This window comes from Cupressus sempervirens, chromosome 7, assembly GCF_028749045.1.
Source record: "Cupressus sempervirens isolate cs-2001-9-10 chromosome 7, ASM2874904v1, whole genome shotgun sequence".
NCBI classification, from domain to species: Eukaryota; Viridiplantae; Streptophyta; class Pinopsida; order Cupressales; family Cupressaceae; genus Cupressus; species Cupressus sempervirens.
This window is the reverse complement of record NC_143124.1, coordinates 930,146,003-930,160,723: the sequence shown is the minus strand read 5'-3', so window position 1 is coordinate 930,160,723 and position 14,721 is coordinate 930,146,003. Positions and strand designations below refer to the sequence as shown.

At 35.5% G+C, this 14,721-nt stretch overlaps 1 protein-coding gene across 2 annotated transcripts in view; it reads left to right on the top strand.

Annotated features, from left to right (window-relative positions):
- The first annotated feature begins 1,827 nt into the window (after window positions 1-1,827).
- Window positions 1,828-14,721, top strand: part of HCC1 (electron transport SCO1/SenC family protein) — a 40,110-nt gene continuing 27,216 nt past the window's right edge. The window contains exons 1-2 of one of the 2 annotated variants that reach the window (XM_089793605.1): window positions 1,992-2,118; window positions 2,225-2,320. In XM_089793605.1, coding sequence (XP_089649731.1) covers window positions 2,261-2,320 — 60 coding nt within the window. In that variant the 5' untranslated portion in view covers window positions 1,992-2,118; window positions 2,225-2,260. Of the gene's footprint in view, window positions 2,119-2,224; window positions 2,321-14,721 lie in introns of both variants that reach the window. The other variant, XM_089793604.1, reaches the window with a different exon arrangement.

Sequence of the window (14,721 nt, the reverse complement as noted above, 5' to 3'; positions counted from 1 at the left end):
ATAGAGAAATTTATTGGGAAGAATTTTAGTTTGTGGAAGGTGTAGATGGAATCTCTATTGATTAAGCAAGATCTGTTGCTTGCATTAGAAGGCAAAGCAAAGAAGCCAACAATGATGTCAGATGAAGACTGGGTAAAGATGGACAAGAAAGCGAAAGCAATAATCATTCTTTCACTGTCTAGTAATGTGTTGGTCAACGCATCAACTAAAAAGAATTCCAAAGGATTACGAGATAAATTATCTTCCATGCATGAAATGGCTTTAGCATCTAATAAAGTATTTATTATGAAAAGACTGTACAATCTGAAAGTGAGAGAAGGTGAAATTGTTACAAACCACCATAGTGAATTTAACACCTTTAGTCAATCAATCAACTCCAACGGGTAACAATTTGGATGATGAGATTAATTTGATCCTCTTGTTGTGCTCATTACTTGATAGTTGGGAAAGAGTTGTGATGACGATAAGTACCTCGACAACTGGCACAACTAAATTGAAATTAGATGATGTTGCAACAACTCTTTTAAGCGAAGACAAGAGGAGAACACATAAAGATCTTTCATGTTGTGATGCTTTAATTATGGTCAACATTGAAAAAAGGGGAAAAAATTATGATAGAGGCAACACTAATAACCAAAGATCATCTAAATTTGCAAAGAGATCGAAGTCAAGAAGCAAAAATGGTGAGTGTTGGTTTTATGGAAAGGCTGGACATTCTAAGAGGAATTTCTGGTCTTACAAAAGGGCACAAGAAAAAGTGCAGATAACTGAAGACAATAAAATCTATGACAAGGATGACATTGTCTTAGTCCTTGCAACATCTAACACCTCTTTAGATTCTTGGGTGTTAGATTCTAGAGCTTCTTTTAGTCTATCTCTTATATGATACATTTTACAAACTACTAAGAAGGGTAGCTTGACAAAGTGTTTCTTAGAGACAACAAATCATGCAAGATAGTAAAAAAAGGTGATGTTATATTGTAGCTAGAAGGAGGAGACCAATGGGTGTTGAAAGATGTTCACCATGTTCCAAAATTAAGGCAAAATCTGATCTCAGTCAATCAATTATTCACACAAGGCTACCATACCTCTTTCCTTCTAGATTCTTGGAAGCAAACCAAAGGTTTTGTGGTTATTGGTTGGTAGTTTGTATCTTTTTGAAAGTTCCACTGAAGTAGGAGCTGCTATGACTGTTGTAGGCAACGATGTGGCACTTTGATGTCAAATGCTAGGCCGCATGAGTAAGAAGGAACTTGAAGTTATGCTCAAATATTATCAACTACTAGATCTTCAATCAATAAATTTGGAATTTTGAAACATTCTCTCTATGACAAATAAAGACGTGTAAGCTCCTTAAAAGATGGAACTATTGAAACTAGTGCACTCATAACTTCTTTAAGAAGGGGAAACTACTTTGTTACTTTTTCCTTGATGATAATATAAAAATATTAAACAAAAAAATAAAAATGAATTGTTGTATCTATTTTTGGCTTAGATTGTGTACGAATTTTTTAGCATCAACGTTTCGGATCACACTCTCTGATCATCATCTTATGTTCTGCCTTGCATCTCTCATCCTGATGATGGATCATAGAGTGCGATCCAAAACATTGATGGTAAAAAATTCATACACAATCTAAGTGAGAAACACATACAAGAATTCTAATGGATTGTGGAAAGCTGATGATTTTAATATATGAATTGGCCAATAGAAACCCCGAAAAATAAGAAAATCAAATTAGGTCATTTATCCACCTCTACATAAAACACTCCGAAAATAACTATTCCGTGATGGGTGGAAAATGGCCATTATATACAAATCCGCCATCACAGAACGTAGTTTTACATGGAAGCAATCGCATGTATTGAAGCGGCGAAACAAAATAAAGTCAAGGTTTTATAGGTTTTAGGGTTTATCTGGCATTTTATCAAGTAACCGAAACCATTCATACATCAATGGCAATGGGGTCAAGGGCTTTGCGCAGAATTTGTAGTTTTCCTTACATTCAATCTTGTTTTTCCAGCACAAAATCTTCGTCGCTCCTCACAGCCGGGGAGTATGCAGGACCTTCCATGTTTCGCCCAGGGTTTTTTGGATCCAGAGGTTTAACACCTAGAGTAAGTCCCTTCCAATTATTATTAATTTTTTTAATTCAAAATTTTAAAAGCCTACGTAGGCAGATAAATGATTATAGCTTTCTTTTTGAATGTAAAATGACAAAAGACAAAAAAACGCCGAAGTTGAGCATTCGTAAAGAGCATGAAGCAAGTTCTTACCCCATCATGTAAGGTGACCTGCAACTCAACAGACGTGATCACGGTAATACATCTATAATGTGAGCATGTTTACCCCCAGTGATGGTGGTGACATTCTTTGTTAATCTTCAGCTATGTTGTCCGAAATGCGATGATTCAGGGTGGACTCCCATGGGGGCTTTATGATCTTTTTATAAGGAGCCGTAGGTCCCTTGAAGTCAAACAAAAATTGCTACATATTTAATTAGAAAAGAAACAAAATCTTATGTAGAAAAATGGAGCCACTACATTTCAGTGTTGTGGATTTGAGTAGATAAAAGAGGTGGGGGACCAGTTAGATCAGGGTTTTTTCTGCCATTTTTCACCCATCTCAAGTTTTCCAATTTTGTATTATTTTTTTAATATATTTACTCACTTGTATTGGATATTCAAAATAACAAAGTTCATGAGATGACTAGATTACATAAATTTTGAAGTTTAAGCTTAAAAGTTTAAAGCCTGAACTCAACTACAAAATTTATGGGACTGCCCAGCCCACCATAAAATAGGCCTAAAAAACCAAACTTTTTTTCTGCCACTTCTCATTCATCTTAATTTTTTCAATTTGTATCAATTAATTTTTTATATATATTTATTCACCTGCATTGAATATGCAAAATAAAAAGGTCATGAGACCACCAGCATTCATAAATTTAATTTAACTTGTGAAGGCAACTGCAAATCTCATGGGACTGCCCACTTTAAAATAATTCTAAGAATTCTTTCAAATGAATAACATAGACCATGGAGTGTTACAAGGATACAAATTAAACTAGTCTGTTGTTGTTGATGATAGTGATTATAAATAATAGCAAACGAGAAAATGGTAAAAGAAAAGAATAACATGGGCCATGGAATGATACTTGCAAATAATTTTTTAATAGGAGATGAGTAAAGCTAGGTTTTGCTAAGAGCAATGGTTTTGTGGGTTTTGAAGTAGTAGCTTGTATTGCTTAGAAACATGATGGCCAAAGTGTTATGATCTTGTTAATATACATTGAAAGTTTTCTCTAAAGCAAATAGGAGAGAATTATTGGACACAAAGTTGATGGTTCCAATCTCAAAACATCGTCTTCCGATGCTCAAATGCTATTCATTGAAATTTGTACTATAAAGTTAAATGCATCTATTTACAAACTAGTGATATATTGGATCTAAGATTTAGCTTGATTTTTAATTGAAGAACATGAACACATACTAGATGAAAAACTATAGAGTTTGTGACATTAAACTTCAAAGAGGGGAAAATGACAAAAAAAAAAAACAAAAATATATTATAGCATTATAAACCATCATACTTAAAACTTGACAAAAGCTGAATTCGTGAAAGGTTGATGAGCCATCTATAAACAAAAAGAATATGCCTATATCAATCAAAGGCAAGGTTAACTTGACATCATTTCCATTGTCTAGAGACTTTAGCATTTCAAATCATCCTTTAATTATATTCACACTTCCTAAAGCAAGAACACTATGATGAAGTTCCATATGAAAGAATGTGAAGTTGCTTGACAACAACACGTTAAGTTGAGATAGTGAGATGTTCTATCGCATTATTTAGATCTTAATAAAGCACAATGAAAGTTTTGAAATTAAGTTGTAACTTTTTTCGCATCTTTTCAAACCATTCATTGCCTTGCTCTCCAATTTTTTATCATACAAACCAGCCTTTATATACATTAGACATGCCTTTGTCATAACATTGTTTGAAGGTATCAAATACTACTCTAGAGTCTAGACTTTTAAAGACTTCCATAGACAACACCTTATTACCTACATTGGCTGAAAACCTAGATTGGATTGAAGCCGAAGAATGAAGAATGCCACCATCCTCAAACCCTCGTCTTAGGATGCTTATCACAAGATTTTCTAATGAAGAGGCTTATTAACATCTAATTTTTTTCTTAAGCTTGCGGTTAGAGACCCAATTGCAATGAACTTGGCTGAGATATTTTGTAAGTGACTTAGCCATGAAAAGGCTTATGAAAATCTCTAAACATAATCCAAAAACACTCAAATAACACAACCCTAGTAGAAAGAAGCTATGCTACAACTACCATCATTTACATTTCAACATTCCACGACCAACTTTAGTTGTAGAGGAGTCTTAAGAGATTGGATGGAGCAATAAGTAGACTAGTTCCTCTACAATTGAAGATTGAGAAGCTTGAGATAGCAGACGAATGGCTAGTGTGGTAGTCTTTGATTTCTGTCTATGACAATTTTACCACAAAATTGGGTCATCTTGTGCCATAGCCCCTATATCTGTCTTTGTTGCATCCAAATAATCCCCACGAGTGGCAAATTTTGTCCACAAGATGACCTTAGCATCTTGAATCAGTGTAACTCTACTAGGCCTAGGCATGTGCATGTTGAGTTTTAATGCATAATCAACCATATGCAAGGGAGTGTGTGGCCTATTCCATTTGCGTTGAATGATTGGACGATTGTGCTCATTGCAAAATGCTAAAGTGGGGTCCTCTTACACAACTATCCTCATCTAGTCATCATAGAATTGATGCACTCATACACCTCTCCAAGGGTAGATGCATCTCCATCCCCATATCTAGTAACTTGGAATGTGAGAGCAATGATAGAGTCTGTGTATTTTGCATCACTCCAAAATACACCCCCCTTCACTATAGCCTTAACCCTCTTGCAACTTAATCATTCTCTCTAAGAGAATGAAACAAGATACATATCTAGTCTCAATTGGTTTCAAGAACTCCTCTGCGAAGCTCCTAAAGAGTGCATGTGAATTTTGGTGGTTGTAGGTAACCATCTATATGTCTCTCGCATAGCTAATCACTCCTCTAATCCAATCAATCTCCCCCATGTCCTTGAGTGCATTGTTCATGGCATGCATACAATGTGGAATCCATCAAATTCGGCTACAGGCTGCCACAATAAGCTTTCTTGTAGCTTTGCATCCATTTGCTATATTTGTCCCTGCTTAGACCACATTTTGTGGTCTGATGTCCTCAATAACCCTCTTAGGGACCTCAAATTGAAAATCAAAATTTTTGCAATGCTTTTGACAAATCAATTGCTGGAGAAAATATGGGCCCTCTGCATATGTAACCATGATTTTGGTGAGTGGACGATGCCTAATGTTCACCCTTCCATCCATAGCTATGTTACATCCAAACTCCACCCAACACGCCTTTATCTTCTCCATCAAAACATTGATATTGGAATAGTATATGTCCAAGATTATGATTCTCAATTTGTCCTCAGTTGGTGGCACACGTGGACTTCCCCTTGACACCGTCGATAGCATCTCTTTATAATAAGGAGATCGAGCTACATGAAATGGGATGCCATTGGCAAAGAAGTGCTTGCCAATGGCATCATCTATCTCATCCCTAAGTTACACATTGAACAATTTAGCTATGGGATTACGTCTTGCGTGTCCCTTTGTCCTCTTGTGATTTAAGCACAACACTAGAGTGGATGAAGGTTTTGCCATCATTCCTATTGTCTGATGCAATGCACAAGTAGGAACATGTGACTGGCTAAGGAATAGTTGAATAGCTTGAACCCACATTCTATGGGACAAAGTAGTAGGCATTGGAACTATGTTGTTTTTAGGAACACCCCATAGCTTGTTGAACTCAAGCCTATAATGGTCATTTTTACACTCTTCCAAAATTTTACATGGATCCACACCTTTTTTTGAATAAAGAGGAGATGTGCATTAGCTCTGGTAATGCTGCCGACCATTCCATACTACAATGTTGCATAACGATTTCCTTGTGCCATCGCCTGTTGATTCTAGGGCTGTTATTTTTGTTGCAAACTGTTTGTGATGAGACTTAGGATCATAAGGACTTCTAGCAAACTCTGCCAAAAGTTGTGAGGTGCAAGTTGTAGCAAGTGGCGCACTTGCTGTGGAACTAGTTTGGCCTTCACGATCAGCTCCATGCTTACCCTCTCATCGTCATGCTTAGGTTCATATTTTGATTGACTTCCACCATGAGAAAGAATTACCATCTCATTGTCAATCATATCATGACAATGTGAGCTTGTTGTGACACTGCATTTCACAAAATGAAAATAAATTCAACAAGCACCTAGTTTCAGCCTACTTAAATAAAAAATTAAAACTCTAATTTTAATTTAAGTTTTGACAGATTTCAAAATCAAAAACAAAATTTAAATTTTTTGGATTTTGAGGTCAAATAGAATAATCAATCCAATGTTAGGTAACATTGGGATCATTCTTCATTTTGCCCTCATGATTCAATATAAAGTCTGATTAAAAAAATGAAACAAGAAAAAACAACAAAAACAAATGAAAATAAGAAAATATAGCATACAAAAAGCCTACCTTGTGCTTGGAAAATTTCTTTAGGAAGGTGTAGAATCTTCCTCTTGTTCATGTTGTACCTTGACACTATTTCACTTGCACTCACTCCTTTCACTCCTCCAATCATTGTTTTTTGTTCTTCTTTTTTCTATCTACTATAGCAAATAATGAGAATGAAGGTATGAGTAAAAATGAAGCTTGGAGGGGCCTAAATGGGACCCACTACAAATTAGGGATTGAATGGAACCCAAAAGAAAATTTGCAATTTTTAAGAAAAATACACTTTATGGGTTGTCTTGTGATGGGGAATGCGCAGACCTCCTTGGGACAATTGAGTGATGTTTGGCCACACGATGTCTTGGGGATGTTGTACCAACCCCCATTCTTGAACGGTGTGGCAATGGGGGGGGGGATGTATTGCCTCTCCCCCCACATCTTGAGGAACTTGAGGGTCCGGGTGCGGAAATACATTCCTATGGTTCACTGGTATCAACAAAAAACACTTTACACAGCCATTGTTTGATTCACAAGTTTGACTTGACTTGGTGGAGCTTGTTGCAATGAGTGCTCTATCTATACGATCTCAACACTTTTTCAAAACTACTTCCAATGAAAGACCAAAGAGATTATCTCCGAAATTCCAAAGGTAGGCTAACAATTTAACCTACATATTAGAAACAACAAGGAGAAGAGGGAACCTGAAAAAAATACTTCCATTGGTGCACCTATGTCTCCTAGTTATGAAGAAGCACATAAAACCCCATAGGTGGAGAGCAAAACTGAGTTGCAACATTCCTCCTGTGCAAGTCTTTTATCATGTATGATCTTCTTGTCAAGTGTTGCCACCTTCTAGTACTTTCTATGTTTTGCTTTCTGAAAGCACTCTAGATACTAGAGTCTTATTTTGTAATTATGTTTACACATGAATGGTTCTCTACATGGAATGCCTTTACATCATGCCATACATTCGAAGCAGTCTACATTACAAAGGCAATATGAGGTCATTGATTTTTTACTCATTCATTGCTCATAACATGTCAATTATAAGTTTGTCATTGTGTGTAACTACTAGAGGTTCTTCACATGGAATGTTTATGGCATGGAAAACATTCTACATTACCAAACAAACAACTTCCTCTTTGATAAGTAACATGGATCGTTTCTGCAAATGTAATTCTATTGCCATTGTTATAGATATGTTCTAAATGCAAATCCCAATCTCTTATAAATATAAGAGTAGTAGACATGTCTCATGAAGAGACATGTCTCTATGATTAATCATTATTAGTTAATATATATTAACAATACAAATCACAATATAACATGTATATATATATATATATATATATATATATATCTCTTAAGATTAAAGCTATAATCTTAACACTCCCTCTTAGCTACAGAGGATTTGTTATAGAACACAATATGCTGTCAAGCATATGGAGATATATCATCTCAATATGATATTCCTGGAATGACATATTTACAAATATCAACATAAATCCATCAACACACACACACACACATATTAACATATATTGCATATGGAATTTACTTCAATTCACTATGAGGCTAAATTTCTCAACACTCCCTCTTTAACAAAGAGAGAATTAAAGCAATTATAATACAAGATTTGAACACCACCTTAAGTGTGGTTTATGATAGATTTAAGTTATGGTGTCCGGCAAGATCCGGTCTGAAAAACCATAACAAACTGATTTTCATGGTGTTCGGCCAAATCCAGCCTGAAGAACCATGATGAGTTGATTATCAAGGTGTCCAGCAAAATCCGGCCTGAAGAACCATGATAACACTTGCTCCAACACATTTTGGTGTTAGGAGATAGATCAACTATTCATAAAGTTGTCACCTTACAATATTTAGCTTTTGTTTGCTATCATGACATCGAACACTTTGGGACAACAGCTTAATGAAGGCTATCATCATAACAGGTCTACCATTTATAAGATCGTCACCTTACAATGGTTACCTTCTATTTATATATGTCAATGAAAGATCATCACCTTTCATTTACATATCATATGTGAAATAGTAACCACCATGAACCAGGTTAGAGGGTGGTACAAAGGCTTTCACCTCAATTCTATCTCATAGAGAAGAATACATTACGATAAATTTTACTTAGAACTTCTCCCCATAGAGAAGATATCAGTTACAAAGGATTGGACCTCAAAATTCTCCCACTGTACATCGATTGTGGGAAGTCAGGTCCTCTAGTTACTTCCTTAGTAGTTCTCTTCACCCAAGGATGCCTGTCAAACTCATTTTGAATTTGATATCAATCTTTTGATTTTCTAGTGATAAGTCAATACTTCCTCATGATGCACTCAAGAGTAGGCCCATCAAAATCGTGTATTTCTAGACTCCCTCTGAGATAATCTTCTAAACTCCTACGTTGCCTTCAAAGAAGTGTCATACTCCCTCTTAATGTAGAAGAATATAATAAACCCCCAAGGAACTAATATTCAAATGCAATTCTTTTGGTATTAGTGCAAATACATGGAAACGAGATGTAACAATGATGCCAAAATTTTTGATTTTGAATTATTACAGCGAAATCATATGCTGATGAAGTATAATGATAATAGTGATGCTCGAGAATAGAAATGAATCAAGCATAGACACTGTAGCGCGGCATCCTGCATGCGTACTATAGCAACCAAAATTTATTCTCCAATTTAAGCACAAAATAGAACTCCTGAATTGAAGCTCTCCCAAATACCAAATTCAATGGATATTTCACCACCTCAAATGGTTGCAACATTGAAGAGTTCACGTTCTCCAATGGCTGGCTGAAATCGGAAACCTTAGTTTCTTCTCCCAACTTGATAACAAATGCAATTCACAAAATCGGATGATAAACAATGAAGCTCTCACCTCTTTTTATACTTTTCCTTGACCCTCGTAGAAGGAAATAAAATATTTATTAATTGCATTCTCTAGAAGTTTCCCCCTTCCAATAATTAATGCTCTTGCTAGAAGCTTCTCCCTTGCAATACAATAATTAATTGTGCTTCTAAAAAATTAAATTACTAGAAGCTTCCCCCTTCCAATAATTAATTCATTCTCCAATAAATTAAATTAATTAAATATAATCATTTTTTTTTTCTTTTTTTCTTTATAGAAATTAATTTAATCAATTTCTCCTTATTTCTCCACTTAGCCTTTGGAGAATGTAAAGGCTAAGAACTCCATTGATATGCTAAAAAGATGGGGACATTACAAAGAATCTCATAATCTCAATCATCAAAGATGTTTGCTTCAAGAGCCTCATTTTATCCATCTTGATTATCAGGGTCTTTGGAGCTACTATCATTACGTTGAGTCTGCACAATATCTGGTAGCATGTGTAAAGTACCAACTTTCTTTTCTTGTAAGAACATCCTCAAACATAAAGGAAAAGATCAAGGCAAATAACCTTTATAGTATGTATAGAAATTACAAATAAGAGAGAGATAAATGTAAAAAATAAGAATACTAATCTGCACATGAAGATTCAAAATTGGCTTCTTAGATTATTGGAGAATGGAACATCTCCCCTTTTAAAAGTGGGAATGGAACATTGACTATTATTCCACCCACAATGTGAAGTTCCCATTCCTATATTGTCGATCTATTTTGCGTCATATTCAAGTATGGAAAACTTTATTTTGTCCTTGTTTGCAAAGAATCATCCCTGGGGTCAAGTAAAATAACAAGAACATAATAATAAAAAAAGTGCATAATAAAATCATCATGAGATGCACCGTGAACTCCTTAATGAATGCCTTCAATTAAGAAGTTTGTTGCTCCCACCAAATTGAATTGATCTCACAAGGAATACATCCTCCAATGTTCCAATATAAGTAATTTTGTCTGTTATCATTTCAGTTTTGGTCTCCACAATCCTGAGATGTTCTCTAATTTGCTAATATGCATTTGTGTTTTGTATTTGATATAAAATGTTTCCAATAGGCATGTCTATTCCTACTTCCATCTCTTCTCAAAGGATCACATCCCTTTATAATATAATATTGGCTATTTAAGCAATATCTTATATTAAGATGAGTTAGCTTTAAGAGACTTCACCGATATCACGAAGTAATCAATCTTCTCAGTTATAAATAGAAGCATTAGAGTATTCTTTATAGACATCTTCCTTAGTTTTCCTTATGCCAATCTTTACTGTGAGTTTGTGTTGACCCTCTCCTTAGTCGTGTTCCCTTTATTAATTATAATTGATCCCACACTCATAACATTATGTCCATGATTGAAAGAATGTACAATAGACTTGCAGTCTACAATTGCCCCAATATTGTGTGCTATCATCTTAAGACTGCTCAGGTGATTTTCAGAAGAACATTCACATCTAGTGTTTTCAATCATCTTTCTTTATAGTGGACGACACTCGAGAGCATGAAGGAAGAAATAAATAAATAGAGGGGTTGAACGTATAAAAAAAAATGTTTTGAAAGTCTCCTTCCTCGTATTGCCCTTGGGACATCCTTGTCCATCATTGTAATTAGTTTATCATAACTCCTTACTAGCTTTAAGAGTGTTATTGATTCTCTCTTATCACCTCTCTTCTGAGAATTGACTCCTCATTATCTTTTCCTGATTCTAACTCCTTGTGTGAGTCTGTTGTCTGAGTTCATGAAGGACATTGACTGGTTTGTTTTGCTAAAATAATGTCCAATCTTTATATCTGTCGAATCCTGTGATATTGGTGTGCGCTTCCTCCTTATTTATGTTTTATATGAAGAGACTTCCCTCTTCCTTAATAGCCCCATGCCGTTCGCTCAAAGATGAGATCTCATCTAGTGTTGAATTGTATGATTGTGTCTCCATGCGTTGTTCAATGTCTCACCCACTTAGCACTTTATCCGCTTCTCATGGTGACGTTTTTTGCAGATGTGTGGTGTGAGTGTCTTCCTTTCTCCAATGTCATCCACTCCTTCCTATCTAATCGACAGTAAGCTATAATGATTTCCTTTGACAATGTAGTATGTCTCCTTCCTTTTAACACGATGACCACCTTTTCATCCATGAGGTTTTATTGATCTGTATCTATGTTGTCCACGTGAATAGCTGGCACCTTTAACACAGAAAATTTTCATCGCATGTGTTTGCAACCGATGGTATTGGGCAAGTTTTACGGAGATGATATATATTTGATCTTTATGATTACATATTAATGTTAATCCTCTCCATAAAGATTTATTTCTTTGTATATGGCCATTCTTGTGTCAATCAACATTTACTTAATTTTGCATAAAATCCATCAGTCTTTCTAATTTTGACTCTTAATCGTTCTTACCAACTATGATTTATGGTCACACCTGTGCAGGGCTTGCTGATATTTCGTAGATGATATTGGCCATACAACTCCAATGAAGTGTCTATGGAAGACTCACTGCCATTTCACCAACTTTCCAATTTAGATGTGACTCTTGTCAAACGTACTGCCATCAGTTGCAGCTCTTTGATATCAGAAAAGTTGGTGAATATTATTTAGCAACTCTCATATTCCACCATTCGGTTTCGGTGATCTTAGGAACATTTGATGCCATCATTGGATTGGCATACAGCAATATTCTGACAACCTCATCGTGGACATTGCTTCAACAGATCTGATAATATAGTCCGCACGCAACTATACTCATATTAATCACTGCTAAGAAAAGACTTCTCACAAAGATGCTGCATACACTAGATATAGAATCATATTATAGATCTTCAATATTTCTCCTATGTTATATAAAAGTGAGTTGCATAAATGCAAGTTGATGTCATATCTCATTGATGCCATATTCAAAGTGGCCCTAACAAGTGCTTGCACAATCAGACAGTTTGACACAAGACTTGCAAGTCCCATTTCCGTACACCAAATTCCATTGCAGACCACCACCACTAAAAATAATCTCAGGTCAGAACCTTTAGCAGACATAGATTATGTTGGTTTTGCAGACTATAATCAGCGATAGCAGAAACAGTCTGTTCCGGGTGATAGATGAAGTCGATAGTCTCCAAAGACTCTAATTTTATTTTACATAAATAGATGTCTCCCTAATGGAGACTGATAAGCCACGTTGAAGGTAGGTTCGATTACAGTTGTTAGGTGACAACCCATTAATATGTTAGGTGACAACCCATTATATTATGCTATCATCAAGAGACTCCTAATCCATTTGCCATTGATGAACAAAGGAGCATCCACACTAGGAGGAAATCATAATCTCTCATTCTCATTTCGTTTTCTACATTTGCAGCCTTGCTCTGATACCATGACAAGTAACATGGATCATTTTTGCAAATGTAAATATATTGCCATTGTTATAGATATGTTCCAAATGCAGATCCCAATCTCATATAATATAAGAGTAGGAGACATGTTTCATGAAGAGACATGTCTCTATGATTAATCATTGTTAGTTGATATATATTAACAATAGAAATCACAATATAACATATGTATTTATATATAATATATATGTATAATATGTTTTATATATATATATATATATATATATATCAACATTGCATCTTAAGATTAAATGAATCTGACTGCAGCTATAATCTTAACACTCTTCTTATGATTGATGCTTTGTTTTGGATTTGGTGGTGAGTCATTATCATTGTTGCTGGGTAAAGGGCTCAACTAATGATAAGGCTATCCATGACCTAAACATGATTACTGAGGGATAATATTCAGTTTTGCTACTCTGCCTCAATGCAATTATTCATAAGATTTGGTGGTATTTCATTATCTAGACAGATAGAAATACATACAAAGAATGATAATCTTGTAACAAAAACCCAAGTTATTAGTTTGGGTTTGGATATGACGGTATGACAAAAAAGCTGGGGTAAATTCATGTGTACAAAAAACATATGAAAATAATAAATGTACACACATGTAGCCTAAAAATAGGGTTTGAGTTCAGATAACACATAGCAAGTAGCATATATATAATAATAAAATCAATTTTAAAAATCTTATAAGAGTGTGTTTACATCAATATTATAACCTGTAACAATCTTTCCATGGATCCTACCAAGATGCCCAATTCATGTTGCTTAAGGTGTGGTGTCTAGGGTAAAATATAGCAAACTGTGAAATTAGAACAAGTAAAACCATGATACGAATGCAGTGGACACTTGAAGGTACCAAAGGTAAAGCAAGCATTGTTTTTAAAATTATGAAGCGAGTTTTTTTTGCTTTTTACAGAGATGCTGCAGGTAATATTCCTAGACTAACCATAAAATGGCAAGCTGAATACAGCAGGAGCACCAACAATAATAACACCTCTGACAAAACACCATCATATTAGTGCACACTGCACATGCAAATTGGCCATCATTGAATGGAAAATAAAGTGGAAGAACAAATAGACTCAAGGAATGATGACCTTCCTACAACAATCAATAGACTCAAGGAATGATGACCTTCCTACAACAATCTGCTTTGCTTGCTAATTGTAGCAGTGCCAATTTTGCATTTTTCCTGCTGTTTCCCCCCACAGAACACCACCCCTGCCACTTCTGCCAGGTATGCCCCCTGGTTGCTTACAATATGGCACATGCCATTACATATAAAATGCATCTTTTAACTTCATAAAATTAGGTTTCCATTCATTGGGCATTTGCAGAGATGTTGTGTTGTAGATTTTGCCTTGAAGATTTCAATTCACTTCAATTTGCATATCAGTTCCACCCCCTTCACCGGTGGTCCATTGTCAACCCCCTGCCGTCTCCAAATTCAGGCCCTTGGTCCCCCTGTCTCCAAAACCTGTCCGCACATCCCCCTTTTCCCCCAGCCGGAAACTCCATGGAATTATGCTTATTCTTTCTATGAAATGTGATGACAAACAAAAATTACAGCGTGAAGAAAAATCAGGTAAATAAAATAACAAGAGTAATAAAAAGGATTAGTCTGCAGAGGGTTTGCCCTGGGTGCAGGATTTGGACCCCAGAATTGCCAAAGTCTTACAGTTTGTACCTGGCTGAATCCAAGGCTCATAATCCATTCCCTACCACCCACAGCATAGTGGGCCCAGATTCTGGGCTGGTGATGAACTGGAGCCGGATCTGGGTTTTTTTTTTTTTTGGTAATTTTG